The sequence below is a fragment of the Micromys minutus genome (assembly GCF_963924665.1).
Source record: "Micromys minutus genome assembly, chromosome: X".
NCBI classification, from domain to species: domain Eukaryota; kingdom Metazoa; phylum Chordata; class Mammalia; order Rodentia; family Muridae; genus Micromys; species Micromys minutus.
Window position 1 is genome coordinate 124471675 of NC_137970.1, and position 27649 is coordinate 124499323.

The 27649-nt window shown below is 41.7% G+C and overlaps 1 protein-coding gene across 1 annotated transcript in view; it reads right to left on the reverse strand.

Annotated features, from left to right (window-relative positions):
• The window catches only part of CD99L2 (CD99 molecule like 2), a 67149-nt gene that overhangs the window by 21240 nt on the left and 18260 nt on the right, over nucleotides 1–27649 (reverse strand). The window contains exons 2-3 of the mRNA XM_080910979.1: nucleotides 7402–7464; nucleotides 6884–6949 (exon numbers count right to left, since the gene is read on the reverse strand). Coding sequence (XP_080767105.1) covers nucleotides 6884–6949; nucleotides 7402–7464 — 129 coding nt within the window. The remainder of the gene's footprint in view (nucleotides 1–6883; nucleotides 6950–7401; nucleotides 7465–27649) is intronic.

Genomic DNA, 27649 nt, shown 5'->3' on the forward strand with positions numbered 1-27649 from the left:
ACACAGACCCAGACATACACACAGACACACATACTTTTTTGAATTGCCTTAGTATTAGTTACGTGGCACTCATGAGTTCCTTCTTTAAACCTTAGGATCTGCCATAATTGTTCCTACTCCTGAAGACATTCAACACTAAAGCCAGAACACAAGAGGAAAATACCATGATCACACATGCAAAGAAGCAAATTTGACCATCATGCTATACCATATATAAAAAATCAACTAAAAGTGGATCAAAGATCTAAAGAGCTAGTATCTTAACACCCAGCAGGAAACATTTTGAAAAATATGATATTACATTTGTAGATACTTCCTGGATATGAAAGTACAAGCATCAAAAGAAATAAATGGATATGAGCTGAAGACCTGGCTCAGTGGTTAAGAGCACTGGCTGCTTGGATCCACACTCAATTCCCAGCAACCACAAGGCTGCTCACAACTGTCTGTAACTCCAGTCCCATCAGGTCTGACACCGTCTTCTGTCCTCCTTAGGCACCAGGGATTCATGAGGTGCACAGAAGAAAACACACAAACAAAAAAGAGGAGGTATGAGAAAGAAGTGAAACAAAATATAGTGGTGTGTGTGTGTGTGTGTGTGTGTGTGTGTGTGTGTATGTATGTGTGTGTGTGTGTGTGTGTGTGTGTGTGTCTTGGGGTTTCAATTCCCAAGGGGCACAGTGAGAGTTCAGACCACGGGAAATATGACACTTTAGCTACATAAGACCTGAAAAATAATCAATACACAGGCTAAAGAAAACAAGTCATATAATTATGGCACTAACATGAAAAGACCGTGGAGTTGGTGGCTTTAATCCCAGCACTCTGAAAAGCAAAGGCAGGAGGATCTCTGAGTTTGAAGACAACCTGGCCCACAGAGTGAGTTCCAGGACAGCCAAGAGAAACCCTGCCTTAAAGAAACAACAACAAAAACAAAAAAGAAAAGAAAAAGCAAGGTTTTCCAAACAACTAGCAATGTTACAGAATAGCAGTGTTGTAGTTTAAACATGAAATGGCCCTAGAGGCTCATGCATTGGGACACTTGAGGCCTGCTTTAGGAAATCTGTCACTGGAAGCTGACATTAGAGCTTTATGAGCCCACTTCCTGCCTCTGTCTCTGTGCTTCCTGAGTGTGGGGACAATGTGAGCAGCTGAGTCATAAGAGTAACAAGAACTACTGCAATTTCAAGACTGTCCTCTAGGCAAGCAGTTGCCAGGCACCTTGGTTAAGGACTGAGTTTTCTTTCTGTAAGATCAGGAGCAAAGCAATCTCATTGCCACCCCACAGAGCACAGGAAGTTCTTTCTGCAAGTGGTGGATTTTGGATGCTGAATGGCCATCACTATTACATGTTGATGCTGCTGAACTCAAAACAGGTGCAGGAAATGATTATGTTCAGGTAAAGTAAACCTAAAGGTATAAAACAAAGAGGATCCAAAAAAGACACAGACACAGACAGACAGACACACACACACACACACACACACACCGGAAAACACACTGGAGTGACAACATCCGCTCCCATGCTCTATGTTCAGTGCCAGCCTATAGAAGTCCCACTGATTGTTTCTTTACAGAAATAGTCAAATTTGATCTAAACTTTTTTGGGAAGGCAGAACCTTATATTAGATTTTTAAAACCTTACAAAGAATAAACTGGGATGAATCACTCTACCTAACATTAAGGCTCATTTTATAGTTAGTATTTGTCAAAGATGTGCCAGATAGATAGATACAGGCAACAGAACGGAATGAAGAGCTCAAAAGACCTCAGATCTGCTCAAACGATTTATACATATGCAAAGGAACTCAAGGGAGAAACAAATCTTCTCAGCAAAAGGTACTGGAATAATTAAACCGAAATGAAAAGCAACAGGTTTCATTTTATAAAACTTTAACTGCAATTGGATAGATTATATTTGTTTAAATATTAAACCATAAAATTTTCAGAAGGAAGGGTTTCAGAATTGAATGCTTGGCAAAGAGCTCACATATTTGACAAAAGAATCATGGCCCATAAGAGGAAAACTTCTTAAGAAGCTGGGAAGAACAGCCAGCACCCAGGAAGCTAAAGTGGGAGAGAAGACATTGCAACTAATACTAAACAAATACAGAGGACCCTAAGAAACTACAATGGACAACATATTCCATCAAAGCACACAAGCTAGAAAAATGGATAGAGTTCTAGAATCACACAAACTATTAAAATGATCATGAAAATCAAAATATAAATGGATAAATAATAATTAGAATAATCAAAGACCTCCAAACAAAGAAATACCCAGGTAAGAGAAGGCTATACAAATAAACCCAAAGAAAAATTAAAACTAATCCTCAAATCCTTGAAGATTTGAAGAGGAGGAAATAATTCCAAATTCACATCATGAGAGCAGCATGACCCTCATGCAAAGCCAGAAACAATCAAAAGTACATGAATAGAGGCAAAAATCATCAAGGAAACATTAGCAAACAGAATTCAATATCACATTTAAAAGATTGCACCCCATCATCAAAGCTGGATTTATGCCTGGGATACAGGATTGCTCAACATAAATTAGTATGAAGCATAAAAATCATATGATCATCTAATAGATATAAAAAGAGAAATTGATAAAATTTAACACCTTTTTGATAAAAATTCTCCACATATGAGCCATAGAAGCTGTAGTGGTTAACTTGAGCTGTTGACCCAAAGATCTCTAGAACCACCTGGGAGACAGGCCTCTGTCTATGTGGTAGGAGATTATCTTGACGAGGTGAAAAGAACCACCTACAGTAGATAGCATTGCTCTCTGTTCTGAGATGCTGACCTATACACGAGAGCACACACCATCATCGCCCAAACTGGGCAAAGTAACTCTCCTCTAAGTGGCTTTTGTCCTAGTATTTTCTTACAGCAACTAGAAAAGTAACTAAGATGTAAGTAATGTAACTGAATGAAGACCACATAGGATAAGGGACAAGGGAACATCATAATCAAAGGGGAAACACTGAAAGCTTTTCTTCTAACCTAAGGACCAAGACAACTGTGCCCACTCTACCAATTCTATTCAATGCAATGGCAGCGGTAGCAGCAAGAATAAGAGAAGGATGCTGAAAATGGTCTGTAGGTGACAGGACTGCATTCATAGAAGATCTGGAAGAGCCACGTGTGGTGGTGCACTTATAATCTCTGAATTTGACAGGCAGACTCAGGAGAATCAGGAGTTTGAGGACAGCCTGAACTATGTAACAAGTATTAAATCAGCCTGGGCTACAAACAGATACACAAAAGCAGGCATAAACTGAATAAGGAAAACACTGGCATGTCCATGGTTTTGAAGATGGAAGTAGTCAAAAGCCAAAGAATGTAGATGGCAAAAGGGAAGAAAGCCACAGAGCCTCTGGATGGAATTTCATTGGATCAAGAAATACATGGGAAATCAGTAAATCATCTCTTCAGGTGTGTCCATGAGGTATCTCTGAGGACCATTAACTTAAGAGGAAAAGACCCTAAATGTGTTGACCACAACATAAGATGGAAGAAAGGAGAGAACCCACTATTACAAGCATGCTCTATCTGTTCCACTAGGACGGACAGAAATTTCTGATTCATGCTTCTTTAAGCTCAACACAGCACAGGGCATTTATATAACCTTCTTGAAAAGACATTTTACAAATGGAAAACAGATTAGCAGGATTAGGGAAGGAATGGAGAAAGAAGCCTACACCTAAGACTATACAACGGGGTCAGGGAGTGCTTACAGTGATGGTACTCTTCAGTATCTGACTAGAATGGCGGATGCACAGACGGCCAAATGATATTTATGTGTACAAATAAAACTGCCAAATGGACAGACAAAACTTATCTGTGGGAACATGGGTGAAGAGAACATGAGACTTAATCTATGATGAACTAGAAATTAAAATTTAGTACTTTCAGATAGGATTGTCTAAACCTCAGTACCAAGGAGGCAGAAAGAGGAAGGGAAATTGGAGGCCAGCTTGGCTACATAGCAAGACTATGAAAAAAAGAAATAAAAACTTCCCAAAACCAAAGCTAAACCAAAATAAGATTTCAATTTTAAAACACTGGATAAAAATAAATTTGAGACTCATCATAGGAATATGTAGAAGAAAAGTGAATATTGGTATAAACTGCTAAATGTCTTTAGGGTAGTGTGGTTAGCAGCACTGGAAAATTACTACAAAGTATAAGTATTTTTATTGAAGTATGGCCTGGTTGCGGTGCACACCTTTAATGCCAGAGCTTAGAAAGCATAGGCAGCCAGAATCCAGAGCTGTCCTGGTCTATGGTGGCATGTTCAACATCCGTCAGAGCTACACAGTGGGACCCTGTCTCAGACTAAGTGAACAAAATAAAAGTTCTCTCTCGCATAGAAGTGTCTTTGAATGGTTTAAAGAACACTCCAAACACACACACTAACACACTCTCAACAGCACAAGGTGCTTCTCTCTGCAGATAGTTTTCCTGAATCACAGAAACCAAGATTATTACCTAAAGATTTAATGTAAATAACAACTGTTACGCCAACTTGGATGTGTGTCAGATACAGAATTTCCTACTACCTGAACACAAACCCTGATAGATCTAAGTTTCTAAAAATGGTTTTATTTTATGTATACAAGTGATTTTCCTGCAAGCATATCTGTGCTACATGGGTGTGACTAAGAAGTTGCATTTGCTGGAACTGTAGCTGTGAGCTGCCGTGCGGGTGCTAGTGCTTTATCACTGAATCATCTCTCCAGCCTCCCTGATGGTATTTGCTGCAAATAACGAAACTTGAAATTTAAATTAAAATACAGAATTTTCAAAGAACTCTCTGGTGACTGTGATATGAGCAGCTTTTCAATATCTAGCTGATTTTTTAATTTTTTATTCATTATTTCTTTGTTTATTTGTTTTTGGACAAGCGATCTTGTTATTGTAACTTTGGCTACCTTGGAACTTGCAATAAAGAACATGATTAGCCTCAAACTTTGGGCATTCTCCCTGCCTTTGCCCCCACAGTGCTGGGATCGCAGGTGAATGCCACCTCATGTGGCTTGCTAAAGGCTTTTTTAATGAGATAGGTGGCAACAGTAATAGATGTGATTCTGTAATCCAATATAGTGTAATATGGGCGCTGTGCATTAGTCAGGGTACCAGTGTTTCCAGCTGGCCAGTGCAAACCATTTAAAGAATAGGAGAGTCCAATGAGGCTGAGCTTCATGCTCCACGCTGCATTTATTCTGGGAGAAACCACCACTGTTCAGGCTTTGGTGTCCTGTCCAAAAAAATGTCTCAACTGATCCCAAAGGTACATTACCTGAAACAGATGCAAAGACCCACAGCCAAACATTGGATGGAGCTTGGGAGTCTTATGGAAGTGTTGGGGGAAGGACTGAGGGACCAGAAGGGGACATGGACTCCACAGGAAGACCAACAGAGTCAACTAATCTGGACCCTTTGGGGCTCTCAGAGTCTGAACTCAGGCTAGCCCCAGGCCCCCTGCACATATGTAGCAGATGTGTAGCTTGGCCATGTGGGTCCCCAAACAACTGGAACAGGGGCTGTCTCTAAAGCTGTTCCCTACCTATGAATCCTGTTCCCCTGGCTGGGCTATCATGTCTAGCCTCAGTGGAAGAGGATATGTATATATCCGCCAGAGGCTTGATGTGCTAGGGGTGGGGTCAGATACCCTGGGGGCCCCACCTTCTCAGAGAAGGGGGGACAGGGAAACTGGCAGAAATGAGGATATAGAGTGAATGAATAAATAAATAAATAAATAAATTAAAAGAAACTTTTGAAAAGCACATTTAAGTTCTTTTTCCTTTTTACACTGAATATCAACATGAGCCTAGATTTTCTTCACATATTGCATTGGACCTCAGGAACTCATAACAACTCAGTACAGATGCATATATAAGAATCCAGAGGTCCTGAGTTCAATTCCCAGCAACCACATGGTGGCTCACAACCTTCTGTAATGGGATCTGATGCCCTCTTCTGTGTCTGAAGATAGCTACAGTGTACTTACATATAATGAATAAATAGATCTTTTTAAAAAAGAAATCTTAAAATAAAGAATCCAGGTGGAGCCTGGCGTAGCGATGCACATCTTTAATCCCAGCACTGGGGGGGGGGGGGGTGTGAGGCAAGTAGATAGATCTCCGTGAGTTTGAGACCAGTCTGGTCTATCTAGTAAATTGTGCTCTACATAGTTCCAGGCCATCCTGAGCTACATAGTAATATAGTGTCTCAGAGCAGCACAAAGAATCCAAGTGTATTCTATTTAAGCCAGACATTACAGAAAATTATAAAATAATGTCACTCATCACTCAAAATTGTGTTTTCATTTTATAAACAGTTATTTCTCATAAAAATCTGCCACATATGTCAATGCATATGGCTTTTTATTTTCTTTAGATTAATCAGAGTTTTTCAGTTTTAAGTTCTCAGATGAGAAATATTTATAGCTGTGATCCACATAAACAAATTCTCTTGAGATCTTCAAAAACTTAGGAAATTCACAGAAAATGTTTGGTCATCTTCAGTGGCCTGAGGTTGTCCCACTCTGCTAGACTATGAATGGCTCATGCTTATACAGTTACAGCACTGGGGAACCACGAGCATAGCCCAAGGCTTCGGCTCACTCCCTTCCGCCTCCTGTACCTGCTTTCTTCATCATCACCCAAAGCAAGAGGGAAGTAAAATGGCTGCCTTCACATAAGGCACGGTAACCCACCAGATAGGTTTCTGCTGAATTAAATCCAACATTCAGATGTATGTCTTTGCTGACTTTTTATATGTGCAGCTATAAACTCTACATGGCTCCTTCTGATACTCTCCCAGATGGAGTTCCAGTGAGTCCTTCTTCACTTCCCATTTCAGCCCTTGTTACCTGCTGGATTTGCTGGGGCTCTGGTTGTTACTGGTCTCCTAGTTGTGCTGAAGTGGTCCCATCTCTCTGAAGGGAGAAAGGAGGACAGGAGGAGCAGATTGTAAACTGTATCAGCTACTTTATGATTTGCAGAAGTCACATCATGAGAATAGGCTTGGGATCAGTCCCTGAGGCCATTGTAGGGATCACACTGAGGGATGATAACATGTCATGGGTTCTGAATCAAGAAATGCAGATCAGTGGCCAAGAGTCACCGCTGCTTTAGCACAGGACCAAAGTCAAAGCCTGGTCGGCACAGAGAGTTTCAGGACAGCCAGGGCTAAATCAAGGGACACAGTCTCAAAACAGAAAAAATGAGGGAAACAGGTCAGAGTTCTCCTTCTGTACAGCAGGCTAAAGAAATGACTAGATGACACAAGCCTTGCGTGTGTGTGTGTGTGTGTGTGTGTGTGTGTGTGTGTGTGTGTTCCATGCTTGACCACTAGTGCTTGCTTTGTGGACTTGATTGCTTGACTCACGCTTTACTGAGGAAGTTTCTTTCAGTGCATCCTCCAGATTAAAATCATTGAAGTCTCCGTATCCTACAAAGAAGAAGACAATTTTAAGTTTAGGTGGTTTTTAAAATGAAGGTAACATTGTAATATTTTCTTTGTCCTTACTATTATAATTTGTGGCTCTAAGAACTGAACCTAGGACCTAGAATGTCCTGGGCAAGTGTTCAACCACTGAGGATGATGCTAAAATATACTCTTGACATGGTCTTTGTCATTTAAAAAAAATAAAGGGATGTGAATGCAAGTGGAAAATAGTAATCAAAAGTAGCTATACTTACACCAGGAAAAAATAGGCCAGAAGTGAAACACTCTTATGTGATAGGAAAAAACAGATCATTACATAATGCAAAAGGCCTACTTTATCAACATGCATGTAATATCTATGTCTCCATCATCAGGCACCCAAACATATATGCCAATCAATAGATATGAACAAAGAATGCAACATAGTAATAGGAAACTTTCATCATCAAATGGATGATCTAAGCATAGCAACAAAAAAAAACCCCTCTTTTTTTACAAGTGTTCTTTGCGAATGCACACACAGGGAATGTCACAGATCATGTGCTAATGCACAAAGCACATTCCAGCAGTGATGACATAAGAGTCTCTTTCTGACCACAACAGCATGAAACGAAAACTGAATGGTGAGAGATTAAATTAAACAACGTTCTTCTCAACAATCAGTAAGTCAACAAAAAACATTAAGAGGGAAACAAACCAGGATCCTGAGACAAGGGCAAATGGAAACACAATACACTCAAACTGAAAGCATTCCTGACAGGAAAGTCTCCATCACATCAGCCCTCGTGTTACACCTCAGAAAGTTAGAAAATAGAACAAAAGAAAAGCCAAGCATAGCAAAAGCATTTTTTTAAAATTTAAGGTCAGAATGAAAATAAAATAGGAACTAGAAAATCAGGCTGGTTGCAAAGAGAGCTCTGTGGATGAAGTGCCTGCTGTGTGAGTGTAAGAACACGAGTTTGCCTCCCCAGACACCCTAGGAAAAGTAGCACTCGGTGGCATGACTTTCTCCTAATCCCAGTCCTGGAGACAGAGGGGTAGAGACTCCCTGAAGCTCTGTAGCCAGCTCAGTCAGTGGGATCCAGAGTCTCATGTAATCCAGGCTGGCCTCAAATTTCCTATATATAGGAGTCTGGCCTCAAACTCCAGTCGTTCGTTAGTTTGTTTCATTTGCAGTAACAAATCAAAATGAGAGAAAACACAAACTCAGAAATAAAAGAGGAGACAATGCAGCTGGGATCACAGAAATACAAATGACCTTAAAAGCCTGCCACGGACCTCTATTCATCAACAAAGTGGGCAATCTAAAGGAAATTATTGAAATTTCTTTGTGTGTGTGTGTGTGTGTGTGTGTGTGTGTGTGTGTGTGTGTGTTTGGGATGCATGTATGTTTGTTCATGGCATGCATGCAGTGCCTTCAGAGAACAGAAGAGTGTGTCAAATCCTCTAAAACTGGAGTTACAGATGATTGTGATCTGCCATGTGGGTGTTAGGAATCAAGCCCAGGTCCTATGGAAAAGCAGTCAGTGTTCTTAACTGATGAGTCATTTCTGGAGCCCCACAGAAGAAATGGTTGAATTCATAGAAACATGTATAAAAGGATTAATTCAGAAAGCTGAATGTCACACATGTTATCTCAAATGGAGAGTCTAGATTTGAATTTTTACTTATTCTTAATTTTTAAGAAATATCATGTATGTGTGTATTTGTGGACATAGGTGCTCTTAGAAGCCAGAAGTGGGTGTCAGATCTATGAGGTGGAGCTACAGATTTGTTGCTAGCAGCCCACCATGGATGCTGGGAACCAAACTCTTAATGACTAAGCTAGCATTCAAGTCTAAGTGTAGATTTTAAACAAGCACTCAAGGAACAGAAAAAAAAAAAAAAATCACAGCACAGATCCTAGGAGACAGTTCAGAATAAGTGAAAGCCCTGTGTGGCCAGTGTGAAAAGTGACGGGGCAGACATTGGTCAGTGACAGGCACCATACCTCTGATTTCAAACTACAGGTTGGTGAGTATAATACAAAAGTCAGAAACCCAAAATTATCTAAAATCTGTATAAGGGATTTGTATGCTACAAAGCCGCCAAAAATAAAAGCAAAATGACAGTGGCATAAAATGCACAACCCAGAAATAAACCCAGTGTAACTCTTATAGAAATGCACAAGGAGTTATGGGTAGAGCCTTCAGGACCTTTATTCCAGTACAGTAGCTAACCAAGTCATAATGAATTTGCAATTTATTAAATGCAATACCCAAACCTAAAGAGCTACTAAAGGAAGTGGCAGGCATTGGTCTGGCTGATCGTTTCCTGAAGAGCATTCCAAAAGTATAAGCAGAAAGCAAACCGCAACAGTGCGCTGCAGCTTAAAGATCAAGTGCTCATGTGTGTAGCTTAGCATGTAGGAAGCCCTGGCTTCAATTCCCAGCATCACAAAAACAAGGAGACTAACATAGTTGCATCCAAGTGAAATGTTTCACCACAGCTCAGGACATGACAATTAAGTGATATTTCTCTAATCTTCTTCGAAACACAGATTGAAAGACTGTCAACAAAAGGGAAAGGAAGAAGAGGAAGGCAAGGACAGGAGATGGGAGCAGAGAGAAGAAATCACAAAAACAACTCGGGGAGCTTCTCTACCTCATTCCTAGTGAATGGCTAGTATCAGAGATGGCTGGTAACAGGTGTTGGAGAAGCTACAGAGAAAAGGAAATCTGTGCACATTGTTGGAAGAAATATAAATTAAAAACAGTATGGGCGCTCCTGAAAAGTAAGCATGGAATCATCATATAATCCAGTCATACCAAGCTTGGGGACTAAGGTATGTCAGAGGCATCTGCACTCTCTTGTTCATTGCACAGTTATTCACAATAGCCAAGATATGGGAAACAACCTTAAGCTTTATCTGTGGTAAATGGATAAAGAATACATTATTAGAATAGGGATATGGCTTGGTGATGTCATGCTTACTTGGCATGTGGAAAAAACCCTAGGCCCAATTCCTAGCATTACAAAGAAGAACATATGGAAGAAGAAAAGAAATCACATCACTCACAGCAACACAGATGGATAAATGCTTCAAGATCTTGTGTAGATGGAATCTAGAAATGCAGAGTTGTGGGGTTATAGCCCTGCCTCACTTCCCATTCACTCTGCTTCACACTTGCCGGTTTGAGCTCTCAGCTTCCTGCCTGGATGGATACCTGCTGCCATTTCTCCCCTGCATGTGACAGGGGCTGGGATGGAGGGAAAGGCCCTGGAGTCAGTTACTGTTCTGCATTAAAACACCATGAGCAGCAGCAACATAAGGAAGAACGATAACTTTGGTTTGTTGTTCCAGAGAAAGGCCATAAGCTTCCGGGTACTTTGCAATCTACACACGCCTTCATTTCCGTTCTGTGAATAGGACACTAAGAACCTACACATACTTGAACTGGACCTTGACCATTAGGAAGAGGTCTGGTAGGGCGTGTCTGTAATCCCAGCATAAAGAAGGATGAAGCAGGATTTTGAGTTCAAAGCTAGACTAGGTTATACACAGACTTTGTTTAAAAGTGTGCCCCATAAATACAGAATACTATTATGTGTCAATCAGAATAAACCTCACCTGGAGGAATAACTCAGTAGTAGAGTTCAATATTCAATACCAAATAAATAAATAAACACATATTTTAGATTATCTCTACAATAGATTTATAGATTATTTTATATGAAAAACAATATAGTGACACACTCTTGAAAGAGTCCTTACTCTTCAACTGTTATCAAAAGACAGTTGGGGTTGTTGAGATGGCTCTGTAGGTAAAAGAACATGTTGCTGTGAAAAAGCCTGGTTTCCTGAGTTCAGTCCCCAGCTCTACGAAGTTGCTCTCTAATCTCTACATGGCTGCTGTGGCACAAACATCATGCATGTACACAGAACAATAACTAATTAAAAAATTCATCCAAAACCACAACCAGAGACTCAGAGTTGATGTCCTTCTAAAAACAATATACTTTCTCCAAAATTGAAATAGCAACAACAAGGAAAATCAGGGTTCTCCTTTACTACAAACAAAAGATGCAATCACGCAGGAAATCTTGAGAGTATGGCTTTTACAAGGAAGGGTACTGTATTCTCCAGGCTCACTGACAATGGACTAAGCATCCTCACACTACCCTGGATTCCCACAAAGTATTTTGTCAATTCAAAATACTTCATCCTCCATGCTGATCCCTGGGATGTAAACTGGCCATTCTAACTGTCCCACATATCCATCCCTGTGTCCTACTGAGTTTGATACTTACTGCGTGCTGTGGGTTCTAGTATCTGGCTGGCCTAATACTAATTATGAAGACTTACACAGAACTTTCTGCCTTTGCTTCCCAAGTGCTGGGACTGTGCCTAGTATGGTGGCATCTTTAAAAGCAACCAAACCAGCAGAAACAGATAGTGATTTCCTTCCAATGGTCTTTTCACACTGCCCAATTCTCAGAATAAATATTAGAAAAATAACAGACAAATACCAACTAGGGGATACTGGGCCCCCTACTCAACTTTTAAGATCATGGAGACCAGGGAGAGTCTGGTATCCCTGCCTGGGGACCCTATGGGGACAATGACTTCCGAGCTCTGTAGCACATGCAGTTAGTTGGGCTCCTATTGTTTAATAAGAGTGCCAACATAAAGTCTTAACTTGAGAAAAACTCATCTTAGCAATGACAGGAGAGTGTAGGTACAGTGCATATAGGAATTCTCTGCTGCTTTCAATTTTTTTTTCCAAAATTTATTGTTCCAAAAGTAAAGTTTCCTATAGCAAATACGAGTATTTATCAAATAAAAATATATGGATTATATCACCTCAAAACTGTTAAGAAAAAATCTGTAAAACAACATAAATGATGAAACTCAATCAAATTCACAAAAGACACCAAAGGGGAGAGAAAGGACAGGAAACACGTTGAGACAATTATGAACTTTAGTGTAGGGATGTGTCCAATTGGTGAAAAGCATCCATAGAAGACAAAATCCCCAAAGCAAGTGCTCTCAGAACTGAACAGCCAGTCAGAGACTTAGATGCTGGCATAGTGAACATCCTGCATTGTTGGAAGTATATAGTCCAGTGTGCTGAGACTAGGGCAGCCAGTGCATCAGGTAACCAATGTACTCCAAAGAGATTTGAGACCAAACTCTTCATACTGTATTTGCAAAGTTTCTAGATGCCTAAAGTTATTTCAACATTTAAATATTTTATAATGCATTTTCCAACTTAATCATGCCACACGTAAAAATGTATTAGAGAAAAGTAGTAACACAGACATAAAGCAGAGTTCACAGACGTCTCCATTGTAGCTCTGCTTACGACAAACCAGCACAGGCAGAACAGAGGTGACCAGAGAGGACCAGCCGTGTGAAACACAGCTCTTCCACACAATGACACACTACATCACTGTGGTAGAAAAGATGGGGAATGCCTGTATATTGACATGAAATATGTTCTACAATCCAGCAAGAGACAAGAGAAATGTTCTTACATTTGTGTGTGTACATCTAAATCCTCAACCATAAAAACGTTCTACAAGTTCACACATGGAAGCTGCTAATACAGGTTGTGTATAAAGAATTAAGAACAGGTGTCAAGAGGAAGGAACTATTTCCTGTCCGGGTTTTGGCTGCTTTTTTTTTTATTGTAATCGTGTCTATGTCCTTTTCTTACAATAACTCAAGGTTCTGTATCAGTGTCTTCCAAACCATAAGCCTATCAGGCAGTTGAGTCTCCTTTTAACACTTCCCTTACTTGACCACCCAACAACAAAAGCATACACTTCACTCCACAATAGTATACCAGGCTAATGACATGTAGAGCTCCTAACATATCTGGTCATGTGTCACTAGGTAAGAGGCTAAGAGCAATAAGACACAATTTTGTGATGTTTATTAATTAATTTCTTACTGACTTTGGACTCAACAGACCCAAACCATCTCTGAATGAAGCACTCACCCTCAAGCTCAATCCTGATCTATTAAGACTTCTTCAAGTCCTACAACTAGGATAAGAATGTAATCTAATAGTGTGGCCCTTAAGGAACATGCATGAAGCCCTGGGTTTTATTTTCAGCACCTCAAAATAACAAATACCTACAACCTAGCACAACTAAACCCGAATCAGGCACAGAAGTCCTCACGATACACCACATATAGCAAAGGGTGTCCCACTGGTGCCGCTCACCCATGCTCTAACTCAACTCTGTTTGGGCTGCCAGCAGGTGTCCCATATGCTCTTTAGAAAGCAGCTGATTGATCTTAGGCCCAGTTCACAACTCATAAGCCCTGGAATCTGAGAGGGCAGTGTTCCAGCATTCAGCAGAAAAGTTTCTTCATCTACTGCAGAAGGCCACTAAGAATTGAATAGGAAAACCACACCACGAGCTCATAACACCTGTCTGAAGCAGTCTTCTTCAAAGTCAACGATAGAGAAGAATTTTGGAAATGTTCCCTGTGAACTTGTGCATGTCCTTGAAAGGCTCTACAAAATAAAGTGCTGGTTCTATCCAGCACACCAGGATAGCCAGGTTCTGTCCTCTAGCACTGTTTTCTTTGAGGAGAGAGAATAAACTTGACCTCCATTACAACCTGACTTACCTAGCGTAGGAAGCCAGGGTGGTATCTTTTCTTTTCTTTTAAGCACGTGTAAGTTTTCTTGCCTTCCCATTCCAGTTTCTTCATTACCAGCCAAGGTCTAAGACATCATTTACCCTTAGGATGGCGCAAGGTAACACATACAGGCACCAACTCAGTACGTGGCAGTCAGTGGGGGCTGCAGCCATGACTAACATTATACCTCCGCTCTGCATCCGTGTTTATGGGGAAAGTATATGGCTGCTAACCCTGACTTTTCTTTTTTCTTTTTTTAATTGAACAACTTTATTTGAAAAAACAAAGCTAAATGTACAGATTTTAAGCATTTTTGCATAAAAGTATACGAATACATTTTTGTCAGTACTTGATTTTTTTTAAAGGTTTGTTAGTATGCATTAAAATCTTACTAGTTACAATGAGCATAAAGTACATGTAAAACAAGATGTAACCTGGAAATAGTCAAAGTTTTCTTGGTGTGTAAAGATTAAGCATAATGATTTTTCATTTTTTTGGCCTTTGTTTTTCTTGAACTTCATATAGTCTGTGAGGGGGGTGGTATCTTAATAAGGCAAAGTGAGCCCTTGTTAGCCATGATGCCATGATGCCAAAGACCCGATGAAGACATGTGGTCCTGGAGAGACTACTGATGGGCTCTTAAGCAGCCTGGCACTTGTTCCTGCCTCCGTTGTTCCTGCCCGTTTCACTTTGTCCATCCAGGTAAATGAATCTTCTATGGGCATGCTCTGTCCAACATGGCAGCCACTCACTACATAAAATAAAGTAAGTAAAACATCAACTAATGTTTAGGCCAGTGCTTTCTCCAATTACCAGTTACCAATGCATAGTGCTGACTATAACTTGGTAAGGATCCATTTTGAGTTAGACCGAGGGCAAATTCACCTCTCAAGAGGGGCGTGCTTCCTGTCTGCTGACTGGCTAAGAACTTCAGAGGTTTCTGGGCCACCTTCCAGTGAAGGATTTTACAGGTAATGTTGGGACATAAGCAGAGCTCAGTTTCTCTTGAGTGGCCAGTGACAGCCTTATCACACACAGACACAGACACAGACACACACAGACACACACACACACACACACACACACACACACACACACACACACACACACACACGTTCCCCTTAAGGATAGTTTCCACTCTGTCCCTTTGATTTGTACATGTAAGCAGTTTCCAGGTTTTCTGAAGAAGAGCTCAGTATCAATCCTAACTGAATAAATATCTGAATTGCTTCAGTTTTTACATTTTGAGATCATAACCATTATCTGTAGAAGTGAATAAGAAAGAACACCAGACACACCTTAGTCTGGTAAAGCTAGATGTGTCTGCCTTAATGGAGGTTCACAAAACCTACTCTACACTTACATGTGTCCACGAAAGCCATAATGCCACTCACTTGCCCTGCATCTGGACTAGTGTCTGTGTCTAAACAACTCCCAGGGCACAAAGCTACTTATGAAAAAGAGACAGACTTGGTCAGTGTTGGCTCAGAGGTTAAGAGCACTGACTGCTCTTCCAGAGGACCCAGGTTCAATTCCCAGCACCACATGGTGGCTCAAAGCTGTCTGTGGTTACAGCAACTGGGGATCCACCACACTCACACTGGCATGAATGCAGACAAACACCAATGCGCACAGACAAGAGCCGGGCATAACGGTACATGTTTATTACTCCACGGCTAGGGAGGCAGAACCAGCCCAGCCAGAGACTGTCTCAGAGAACAAGGTATGTATCTCCTGAGGGATGAGACCTGGAGCTGACCTCTGTCCTCCACACATGCCTATTTTCACAGACACATACACACATGAATATTCATGTCTACACACACCCACACACATTTTTAAAAATTAAACTAAACTTGGCCCCTGAAATGAATCATGTATAATACCTGCTTACCATCAAACACTGACGCCTCACCTGCACAGCTGCTAGCAAAACCTTATGTCCTCCGATCCCTGGGCAGAGGGCCACTGGGGCCACAGCCAAGAAAAGGTAAGGCTGTAGGTCATTCAAATAAATTCACACTTCTGTGGTTTCCCTGAGAACATTCGTGAAAACTGCTCATGGGAAGTCCATAGAACAAAGCTGCTGGTATATATGATCAAATTAACAAATGTCTCTGGTGAAAATAATTTGTTTTTAGTGCAAACAAGTGTTATTTGTATCCAAGCCTCATGTCACAGAACAAACCAAGAATGCTAGTGCCCAATCTACCTAAAATGTGTGCAGCATTCTAAGCCATGGTACTCAATCCAGACCTGAACACATTGTCTTGATAAATGTATGCTTCTCCACCTCAAAGCATGCTGAGCAATTAATATCCTCTGGGTTAGTTAGGCACTGCGCACTGCTAAGGAATGTGAAAATAGCTTGCCTCTTATTCTGATTACTAAATGCATTTTGCTGTCACCACCTGAGCTCCAACTAGTTCATGAATAAATTTAAAGCACTCTCAGAGAGGACAATAATGACATAAATGCAGGGGTTCACTAGAAGCCAGGAGTCAGCAGCAGCATCAGTTCAACCGCAGCAGCCACTGAGTATTGGCTCTGCCAGCTGATTTCAAGTATGCACAGAGCATCCCCTGCTCCAGTTTCTGCTAGGGAAGAGGAACACGGCAAGCATGGCATTGTTCAAATACAGGTGCCAGTGCTGAAAGTCATTTTGTACATTGCTAGGGTGTCCTATATAACAGGCTGTTTGGTTTCCAACGTCTCAGAAGGATTTGTACAAATTGTAAACGTCACTTCACTGATGAGCATGTAATAAAAGGAGGGTCTCATTCTTCATTTCCAGACAAAAAAATGTTGATGATGGATATTCAAACAAAATCACAAATGTGTACTGGATGCCCACAAAGAGAACCTTCTGCACAGAAGTCGGAGCTGAGAGCCAAAGACAAGTGGAGAGGGTGCCTGGGGCTGGAGGTGAAGGGACCAGACTGCTAATGGGCATGACGGTTCATTTTATGACAGCAGAATTTTCTGGCACCAAATGAATGACTGCACAGTGTAGTGAGTCCACTGAAAACACTGAAGTACAGATATTGAAATGGTGGGCTTTATGTTCTATAATTTACATCTCAACAAAGACCAGAGGGGTGGTTGTCTCCAGGTACTATCCCAGGGCCTTAGAGATCATCTGCCCCTTCTTTAAAATGGAGGCAAGGCTATTCTGAGACAACACTGAAACTTGGCAGTACTGATGATCTGCTTGGGAGCCAGTCTAGATGCAGATCCAGCCCTCCCAGTCACCACTGTAGATAGCTGTGTGATCATAAGGACCTGAGTTCAGCATCTATAAAAGCCAAGCATAGCAGCAAATACCCAGCAGTGGGAATCTGGAGAAAGGAAGATTCATGGGGTTTCCTAGCCATCTAGTCTAGCCAATCAGAAAACTCCCCTCATTGAGAGACTCTTTCTCAAATAGTCAGGTAGAGACCTATTAAGCAAGACACCATCACCAACCTCTGACTTACACATTCACAAACATGCTCACACATACATACACATATATATCAACATACATACACACCCACAAAAATACTAATAAAATTTTCTCATGTGTAAAATGAATATGACAACAGAGAGTCCCCGTCAGCGGACTGGCATGAGGAGTAACAGGTCATTACGTCACATGGTTATCAAATTACCTGACACACAGGGACCTCACAGGAATTATTATCGCGTGTGGTGTTAAGTAGAGCCACTAAACGTCCTGCTCACATGTTCAAAAGTGTGGTACATTCGGAGACAACAGGCCATGTTCTCACCTAAATCCATGCCCACTTACAAGCAGCAGTGGCTTTCTGTGTAAATTCGGAGGAGTGGGGAGTTGCATCTGGTTGTGCTTCTTACATGAACATTTCCAAAGCAGAGTCTGGCAGAGAAGACAGGAACCTCAGAGATCACGAGGTCCAATCCATTTGTTTCACTCTGAGATAAAGGTTGGTGATTCCACTCAAGACAGTAACGGGATTGCCTTGCAAGCAATGAGAACCAGGTCATGGGGACTCTTCTGAGGCTCAATATGCTACCAGTTTAACCTACTTGGGTGAATTTCAGGCCAGTTAGAGACCCTGGCTCCTGAGGAACAAAAACCAAGGTTGACCGCTGGCCCTCACATAACATAACACGAAGATGCATTGTCCCCCTCACATACAAATGCCCCCCACATAAAAATAAAGAACTAACTAAATAAATGTTTGGTTTTCCTCATTCTGCCTCAAGCTTGTAGTAGTAGACTCTCACTATAAGACAGCTCATTAGGCAGTATAAATGTGCTTACCTGAAGCTTGAGTTGCTTATATCCCCCATGAGCCAACATGAGCAGAACCCAATGTAATCCACACAGAGAGCCTAATGGAGCCTACACAACCTCAGAGGCAAGAGAAAGCAAAGCTATCACTTTGTGAGGTACAGTGTTAGCCAAAGGGGTCCCTTCTGTGTTCATACACAGGCCTGCATGGAGAATCCCAGTCTGCATTTACAGGACCCCATCGAGATTTCCATCTTCCCACCCAGCCAAGCCCTACAGAGGGAGAAAGGCTTGGCCCTAGCTCATCCCTTTCTCTGGGATCCAAATCTTACACATCGTACTCCTGCCTGGGGAATTCTCCGTCTTCGTTACTGGGAACTGGGAATCCACTAACTTTTCTCTTGTTTGGCAAGTCTGCTTGGATATTTTGGTTCCCTTGAATTTCTATGTGAAGTTTAAGAGCATCCTGCTTATTTCTACAAAAGAAGGCTGCTGAGATTTTAATAGTATTGAGTGGAATCTGCAGATCTATTTGAGGAATATCATTCCATTTATTTTTAACATCGCCCATTTCAAAGTAGAAAGCCATCATTTGACTTCATGACTAAACTTATTAAATGCATATCTAGGCTCTGTTCCCTCCTCTTTGAGCCACTTTCCAATATCCCATAGCCAAATGCTAGTCCTAGTCAGTTTCATTGATTGGCACAGCTGCCCACGTTATTATCCAAGTCCAAATCCTACAAACCACTTTGCCTGTCTCTCTCATGCTCTAAAGTCACGCCATCACAAGAACTATAAATTCATTTCTACAGAATGCCCAAGGACCACCTGCTTCTCTGCATCTTGCAGAAAGCATCTTTCCTTGAGCCACACTATACATGCCACTTCCCAGGACTTTCAAGATAACACACTTTGTAGAAAACAGGCCCCAAGACCATCTCCAGTTCACAAGTGGGTAGACACCTTTCTTTCTCCTCTCTGAATACAGCCTGGATCATCAACTTTGATACTCAAAAGCTCAACACTACCTATAAATTCCACAAGTCTAAATATGGTCTTCAAAGCCATGTGGCCTGAAGTGGCCCTAATCATCTAGGCCTCTCGATGTTTCATGTGCCTTTAAAGACTATTTTCAAGTTGTGCATGTTGGATGTGCAAATTTTAGAAAATATAAGCAAGAATTAGAAATAAAATGACAGTTGAGGGTGTAAGTTAGTCATAGAATATACATACTACATGATAGCACTTACACACGGTGCCTGGAATAATAGTGTTTTCAGAAACAGAGAATAGAATAGGAGATTCTTAGGGCAAACGGAAGGACTAGGGGCAAAAAGAATGGAGAGATAGGAGACAGCTTAATGGGGAATATATTTCAATTCATGAAAATTGATCAAGAGTCCAGTTGCATAAAAATGTGGATATAAGAATTGGAGAAGGCTAAAGAGATGGCTTAGTTAACAGCACTTGCTCTTCTTCTGAGTTCAGTTCTCAGCACTTGTGGCAAGTATTCATAACCATCTCTAACTCCAGATCCAAGGGGTGTGATGTCACTGGACACCCACATACCTATGACACACAAGGCCACCATACATTCATATCCATAAAACTAAAATCTAAAAAAAAAAAAAAAAAAAATAGAACTGGGAGATGGCTAGGACCTCAGCTCACTTCTCCACAGCTCATGCAAAGCATCCATGACAGTCTGAGGCCATAAAATCCCAGGGTTCTTCCGTGAGACGGAAAGCAGAAGCAGAAGACTCCCTGGCAGCTCCAAAGCTGGCCTGGTGCGCAGAGTGGTGAACAACAAATCCTAATTCAAATAAGCTAGAAGGCAAGGGTGGAAATTGAGGTTGTCTTCTGACAACCCTTGCATGCATGTACTTACACAAATGAACATGAATACACATCACACAAAAAACTAAGAACTCGGCCAGCTGCATCATGCAAAGGCCCACGTAAGACTGAAGTTCCTCGCCTTGTGTATTTTGTGAGGTTAAGCTTACTATATCGTTTACGTCTCATGAGCTTACTGAACCTTCTAACCTTTGTTAGGCGCTGGAGGGGGGAATATTTATTTCAATTAGAAGAGGCACCACTACCCTTAGGACAAGAGCAGTGATCAACTCTTGCAGAAACTTTGTGATTGGGGGCAGTTGACAGTTTATCTGGACCAAACTGCTGACCAGAGAATGACATTCGTGTGGGGAAAGGGAAGGAAGAGAGAATCAAACTTCTGCTGCCATCAAAGCATTATGTTGTGGTGGTCAGAGTGTTAGGGCAAGGACTGGGTGCACAACAGGAATTCCATTTACTTAGCTACAGTTCCATTGAGGATCGAGTTCTTCTGGAAACCACTGCTACTGTTAACAAAATAGTTGACACCCAAGACACTTTCTTACATTCTCCAGATACTTTAATGTTTAATTTGTCCAAAGGACAGTGCTTACGTGATCCCAATAAAAACCATAATGAAATACCACATTTTAGCTCTGGATGGCTTCACAGAGCTCACCAGAGCAGTGCCAACAAAGCAGAAATCTCAATATGGATTCATTTAAAAGCACTAACTATACACTTAAAAATAGTTAAAGAGCCAGGTGTGGAGAGTCGCACTTCTAATCTCAACATTTGGGATGCTATAGCATAAGGACTCTCATGATTTCAAGGCCAGTCAGAGGTACAGAGTAAGGCCTGGGCTATATACACTGAGTTCCTATTAATTAATTAATTAATTAACTAATATAAAATGTAGGAAAACAAAGGGGAAAATGAAATGATTAAAGATTATAAGGTTGGCCAGGTATGGTGGTCCCTGCCTTGTTGAGATTAGGCTGTACCTGCTTCAGTTACTCCACAGTAATTTTCAGGCTGTACCGTACCCTGAGAGACTCAGGTAAGAGGACAGATGTTAACTATGCACCCAGGTAGGCACTGTCATGGGCACCATCTTTCCAGTACCACCCATACAATATAGACTGATAAATGACCTATTACTGAGAGTAGAATGCCACCCCAGAAATTTATCAGGGTTCATTGCAACTATAGGGATACATGAACATAGTAAAATCATGTCAGGAAACCAGGCCTGATAACTTATCAGAGAAACTACACCAAGAGTAGAATTCAACTGGCTCACCTGTGCCCATAAAGAGGTAGACACCTAGCAATTTGAGAGCCACTGGCCCAGTGAGCACCTGCTATAGCTGTCAAAAGACGTACAGACAGAGAGGTCCTGACTGAGGGGCCTAAGCTCAGCTCAGTTCATAGAGCCTTCTTGAGCTGCTATCTGCACATCATCCTCCTGTTCCCCAGTCTGGACTGGCTGTTTATCTGATGTCCATTCATCCTGCCTTTTCATGTCTGCATCTGGATTCAACTGTACAGTTGCACACAAACCTGTGATCCAGAACCCATCAAAAGCAGCCAGAAGCCCCAGTCTCTCTCCAAAAAAAAAAAAAAAAAAAGGAAGAAAGGAAGGAAGGAAGGAAGGAAGGAAGGAAGGAAGGAAGAAAAGAAAATCTCTAGCTAGTTCATTATCTTCCCCCACAAAGACTACTGTGTATTTTAGTCATATCCCTAGCTGTGGTTGTTCAGGCTTCTTTGAAACACTGCCTATTTAACCATTTACAGTCACATATGTGTCACATAGAGGCAAAGACAGAAAAAGAGAGACAGACACACAGAGATCTTTGCAGTATGATATATATGTGTGATTTAAAACTTAATATTGGAAATTAGGATTCAAATAAAAGAACCCACATTTGCCTTAGCCAGGGCTATGAAGGAAAGTACAGGAATCTGCCATATTGTTCCCTGTGTTGTTGTTCAGTAACCTCTGATCTTGGGGAAGGCACAAACGCACTTCTCTTTGCTCACAGCGTGCTTGCAATCTCAGCACCCAGGAGGCTGAAGCAGGAGGATTGGCACATTTTGAAGGTCAACTTGGACTATGTAGTAAAATGTCAGACCAGTATCACCTGCAGAGTGAGACTCTATCTCAAAGAAAGAGAAGAAAAGGAAGGAAGAGGAAAATAGAGAAGATGGCTTGCTACAATTAGCTTGGATAGATGCATTGTGTTGCACACCTGTTATTTTAATGCTCAGGGGCTGAAGCAGAATTTGAGTCCGAATGTAACTTAGACTACATAGATCACCATGCATGCACACATGCACGCACACATGCACAGAAGAGAGATACAGAGACAAAGATAGACACTGAGAAACACAGAGAGACAGAGCTTTTACACTGAACCACACATTAGAAACCTATGTGTTTTGACTCCATAAGCATTCAAAGCACTATTCTGGCTGTTGAGGGTCACCGCCTGCACTAAAAGACATCTCCCCACCACAAGCCCCAATTCTTCTCTGTCCCTTCCTCAATTCAACTTGTGCAGCTTTCCTATGTAAAGTTATTCATAGGTGTCACACTGCCTGTAAGTGGCTCAAATCCCCTTGCCACAGACATCCAATGGCAGACTGAGGTTCTGTTACACCCACTCAAATTCAAATATTTGTGTACACAGTCAGAGGGTCACAGCCTTGGATCTGGTGTGGTACTCTACAGTGACTGAGCAGTCTAAGCAGCAGGGTCAAGTCAGAACGAGCCAGTCCTTGGCCATAAATACATGCTGAACTTTAACACCCTCCTGAGAGTAGTGTGTCACCCTGCCTGCTGTCACTCTGGCTGCTCTCACAGATACAAATCCTTTAAAAGGAAGAAAACACCACGGTTTGTGCTTCTGCAGAAAATGGGAGATTTCTGTCTTGGGCTACAGAGCAATTTCAATGAATATTACCTGGCCCAAATCTGCCTGATTTCCCCAACTCAATCCATACATCACCCAGTAACAGAAACAAATCAAGCAAACTACTGAATACTATGAAAGATAAAAGTGCAGTTGCTCACCTGGCCTTTCCTTGTTACAGTCTGCATTTGGTTCTGCACACACAAAAGAAGTCCTTGGATTGTTTTGGGACACTAAGGATATAGATGTTTTAAGAGTACAAGGCAGGGCTGCAGAGATGGCTCAGTGGTTAAGAGCACTGACTGCTCTTCCAGAGGTTCTGAGTTCAAATCCCCAGCAACCACATGGTGGCTCACAACCATCTGCAATGGGATCTGATGCCCTCTCCTGGTGTGTCTGAAGACAGCAACTGTGTACTCATAATAAATAAATAAATCTTTTTTTTTTTTTTAAAAAAAAAAAAAAGGAGTACAAGGCAAGAAAAAAATCCACTAGAAATGACAGATCTGGATATTTGAAGAGAAAGGAAGAAGAGCCCGAAGAAAGTTTCCTGCGTCGGAGATGTAGCTCAGTAAGTAAGAGCTTGTCTACCTTGCACAAAGAGCGGGGTTTGAACCGTAACATTGCAGAAACCTGGGATGTTAGTGCACATCTATAAACTTGGCCTTCTGGAGATGAAGACAGCCTTTGGGAGTTGGCTAGGTCATTCTTAGCTATATAATCAGTTTGAGTCTATCCTGAGGTACACAAGACTGTTCAGCAGTGGGCATGAGCAGCAACTAAGCATGGCGTGTTTATCTCCAAACACACAGGACTCAGAGGCCTAGATACAGAGCTCACATTTTCTATTCTTTAACTAGCACATTCCTTAACAGAATGCAGAAACCCACGGACACAAAAGCACTGGAGTAAATACTACTCACACTGTGATCACACAGTTCTGGAAGCCAAAAGCCTGAAGTAAGTGAAAAATCTGACCACCAGCAAGTCATATAGAACCTTCTTCGGGGCTCCTCTGGAGAACAGTCTGTTTTCGTGCCTAGTCCATGTTTTGAAGGCTACTTGCATCCCTTAGTTCATGGTCTTTTATCCTCAGCCAGCACCCTCTGCTCCTGTCCTGACGGATCATCCCTCGTGATGCCACTGGCACTGCTGGATAATTCAGGCAGGCTTCTCATTTCCAGACCTATAAATTACACTTGTCTGGAAGGCCCCATTAACCATGCAAGGTAACGGACTCTCGGCTGTAGAAAATCGCATGTGGCCACCCTGGCTGGGGGGAGAAGCACTGTTACCGATTGCAATGATCAATAAGCACCAACCATTTCCCTCTCCACTGATCTTCCGTGATAGGACTTTCATCCTCTGACTGTAAGCAAGCCACCAACTAAATGTTTTCTTCCATAAGGCGCATCGGTCATGTTTTGTCATGGTGATAGAAAAATAACTAAGCAAGCAGTAAGACAAAGCCAGCCATCACCAAGTCTATCTCAGAATCTGGACCTTCTCACTCTGAGGGCTGCCTTGTCTAACTTCATTGATAGAAGATGTGCCTAATCCCCTAGAGACTTAATGTACCAGGGAAGGGGTATTACTTGGGGTGCAGGGGAAACACCCTCTCAGAGGTGAAGGGGAGGGGGAGAAAATCTGCAAGGGGGGACCAGAGGAAGGTAACATTTGGGATATAAAATAATTAATCAAAATAATGAATAAATAATATGCAATATGGACAAGAAAAATGGCTTCAGGAAGACTAACCAGAGAGGATGAGTTTTTTACCTATTGTATATTTTCAAGTTTTAAAGCTTATTTTATTTTATTGTTTCCAGGGCCTCACACATGTCAGACAATTGCTTTACCACTGACTCCTATCCTAAGCCCTTTAATTTTGAAATTATAATTACAACACTTCTCCCTTCCCTTCCTCCAAATCCTCTCATATACCCCTCCAAGCAGCACTGCCAACCCCACTTAACTGGAACAGCCCAGTGTACCATACTCAACCTGCCCAAAGCTACAAGGTCATGTGGGCCCTGTCCACAATCTGGCAATTACTGCTAGTGCCAAGCTTGCAAGTGCACCTAAAAAGTTTATGAGCCAAAAGCTTATAGCCCAGTAGCCAAGGCATGCTTCTTTTCAGCATCCTTTACATATTCCTTCCAAATCCTGAACACGGGGTTCAGTATTATCAAGTTTAACTCTTATAATCTTCCTCCTACAGTGATACAGATACAGAGGAGATCAAGGTCCCCTTTGGAATTCCTTATCACACTGATAAAAGAACTTAGAAATAGAATCAAATGGAACCACAAAGACAATTTATTAGAGTTCAAAAGAAAAATCACAGGACTGTAAAACCCTAGCAGCTCCCCAGAGGAGGAGAAAGGAGAAGGGACAAGCCATTCCCTTTAAGCTGCCATGGAGGTCAGGCACATGGCCAGCAAGCAGCCATATGTGGGGTTACAGGTTTTAGGGAAAAGAGTAGGGAAGCCCAAAATGCTGGGGATAAAGCCCCAAGTACTAAAGAAAGAACACTTAGAAAAGAGATAGAAAGATGTGGAAAAAATATGTATGCTTTTCTAAATTGTCCATAAGGCAGATTCATGACCTTTTACATGATTATGGTCTGTAAGCTTCTGAACTATGGTGGTGGGAAAGATAAGTACAGTGTCTCATTTAAAAACCAGTAATTCTCCCTATCTTTTCAGTAAGGTTTTAGCTGGTGAGCCAACCCTTCTATGAATGGTACCTTAGCCAAAGTAATTGAACCAGTCCCCACTCAGGCCAGAGATCTTATCCAGAAACCAGTAGAGATGTCCAGCTCTCTCTATAGCCCTGGGCCAAAGTAGTGCCCCAGAGACACTCACTTGAACGCTCGCCCAACTTACAGAACAAGCAACCCATTAAGCAGTTTTCCCATGAGATGCCACTCTGGAAATAATGCGAAATTACTTTGCCTGTTTTATCGCTCCACTCCCCTTGTCACATTTTGGTTCATCTAATTACTGCTACTCATAACAAGATGCAATACTTGCTGGGAATTCCCAGTGTGTGAGCTAGATGATGACTTAGGGGCAGCAAAGGCAAAGACTGATACTCGCACATATGTAGGCAAAAGATTTGTAAATATATTTTTCATTTGTTTAATATATATCATTAATATGATACACACACACACACACACACACACACACACACACACACACACAAAATCAACAATGTGTGTGCAAGAGTTCTTGGAGACCAGAAAAGGGCATCAGATCCCCTAAAACTGGACTTGGAGGCATCTGTGAGCTATCATGTGAATGCTGGGAACTGAACCCAGGTCCTCTGCAAAAGCCAAAGTACTTTGAACCACTGCGCTGTCTCCAGAGAAACAATGTAAAGAGGAGTAATCAAGTTAAAACAAGCTTAGTAGTGTGGTGTCAATCTAATGGTAAGGACACCAGATGAGAAGATAGACTAATAGACTAATCCATGGCAGGAGCTTCGAGTCGGCAGCAGGAGCACTACCACGGGCGCAAGGTTAGCCTGGTAGATATGACGACTTCAAGTACTTCTAGGCCAGCTAGGGCTACACACTGAAGCCCTACCTCAAAGAAGAGGGAGATCTATAATGGAGAGGCCTTGTGAAGATGGAAATGGACTGGAGTGGGGCAGGTATTGCCAAGGCATGACGAAGACTTATTTCAGTTCCAGTCTACCTCCAACCTGCCCTGTGACCCTTTACTGCACGCTGTTTTCTTTAAGGACTTTGGCCACTTCTAGGCTGAAATCACAGTCCTTCATAAAGACAGTTACTGCTAATCCCTTCCTGGAGTCAGAAGGTAGGCTCACTGGACTCATGAAACTTAAAATGAAATGCCTCTGGTCCCTCTGCAAGGTCAGGGGCTTCCTCAGATCTACCTGTAAGTTGTTTAGAGAGTCCTACGGCTACAGCTTTAGTGAGCCATCACCCATGCTGGATGGAACTTCAAAACAAAACTTTGTAGATATATGTGCAGGTGTGTATGTTTATGTTTCTCTACAACCCTGAGTGTTTTCTTTTTTGAGAGAGTCTTTCATACATACCTAGAACATAGCAACTAAGCTAAGTCACTTGGCTAGTCAGTGCCAGGGATCTCTCGGTCTCCCTTTCCCCAACACTGAGAGCACAAGTGTGCGCCACCAGCTTTGGCTTTGGACATAGGAGTTCAGTATTGAGCTCAGAGAACTGTGCTTGTGCAACAAGCACTTTATGGACTGAGCCATCTCCCCAGCCTTTGTGGTGAGCCTTTGATGATGGAGCTGCCTTTGGGTCACACATGTTCTTCTAAGTAACTAACTCTCAATAAATTCATTGATTCACCAAGCTAATAGACACGCCAACGTGGAGGAAAGCCCACAAAGCCTCAACTCTACACAAATAACTACATACAACAAATAAATGCTGAGGGAGAGAAATAGTCTTCCCCAGGGAAGAGTACATCAATTGTTATGCAATACCAAGGAGTCAGCCCCGAAAACATAAGCATACAAGTAACATCACAGATTGAATAGGTT